General features: G+C 47.9%; 1 protein-coding gene across 1 annotated transcript; it reads right to left on the reverse strand.

The window, feature by feature from the left end:
* Positions 1-218: 218 nt before the first annotated feature.
* LOC112310980 (small ribosomal subunit protein eS27-like) lies at positions 219-452 on the reverse strand. The gene has a single exon (XM_024567262.2). It carries the CDS (start codon positions 450-452, stop codon positions 219-221), a length of 234 nt encoding a protein of 77 aa, XP_024423030.2.
* Positions 453-954: the final 502 nt, after the last annotated feature.

Consider the following 954-nt stretch of genomic DNA (forward strand, 5'->3'; position numbering starts at 1 on the left):
ATAAATCCCCATTCTGGAAGAGGTAGGCCACAGCATCCCGCCCAGATCTCCTTTTCTGTAATAGTTATTTGAACAAATGCTTTTTTCCCCTTCCCTTTCTTTTTCTTTCTGAATTAAAAAGAACAAAAACACTAAAAAAAAGTTTTCTTGGGGTGTATCCAAAATGTGTTTATTGGGATGGCCTGACTTGGGGTGCTTTATTTAATACTTCTTCCTTCCTAAGGAGCATCCTCTGTCAGCCTTGCTTTTCCTCCTGTGGGCTGACCGAGAACCGTGGAGCTGCCAACACACAAGACCACCGTCTGTGCGTGGCCGATGACGGTGGTGATTGTGTAGCATCCTGGGCATTTCACATGCATGGAGTAGGAACTGGGGCTCTGCACCGGGCGTTTCTTCTTGAGTTTTCTCTTCTCTCCTGGAGAGGGTTGAAGGAGGTCCTCAGCAAGAGGCATGTTGTTGTGGGGAGGAGGTGGTCACCACCAGAAAGGGAAAAAAGTAACCTTTTAAATACAATGTTTTACCTTAGAATTTAGTTTATGGATGATGTAAAGTCAAGTCACTGTGGAATATGTAGTGGAAACCGGATCGTCGTTTCACGAGGGACTACAGCTACAGAAATGTGACAAGACGTCTTTGCGTGTTGGCCACAAGACAGGTAGTTACCTGAAGCTTGTCTTTCGGGAATTCTCATGGTTGTTGGTTTTACAGATGTTAGAATGGAGGCCTAGAGAGTTGAAATGTGTGTTCTGGTATTCTGTGGGCGCCATGTTCTGGCCTCTGGCTGTGATGGAAGCAGCCCTCCTGTGCTTCTGTTGGGGCCTTGCCGGTGTCACGGCCGCCCTCGTCCTGGATTAGAAGTGCCGTTCGCCCTGGGACTGAGATGGGCCGCGTGGCTCAGGAAGCATGAGCTAGCTTCATCCCATGCTGTTAGGCAGAGGATGGAACAAGAAGTTT

The sequence above is a fragment of the Desmodus rotundus genome, chromosome 7, assembly GCF_022682495.2.
Source record: "Desmodus rotundus isolate HL8 chromosome 7, HLdesRot8A.1, whole genome shotgun sequence".
Lineage (NCBI taxonomy): Eukaryota > Metazoa > Chordata > Mammalia > Chiroptera > Phyllostomidae > Desmodus > Desmodus rotundus.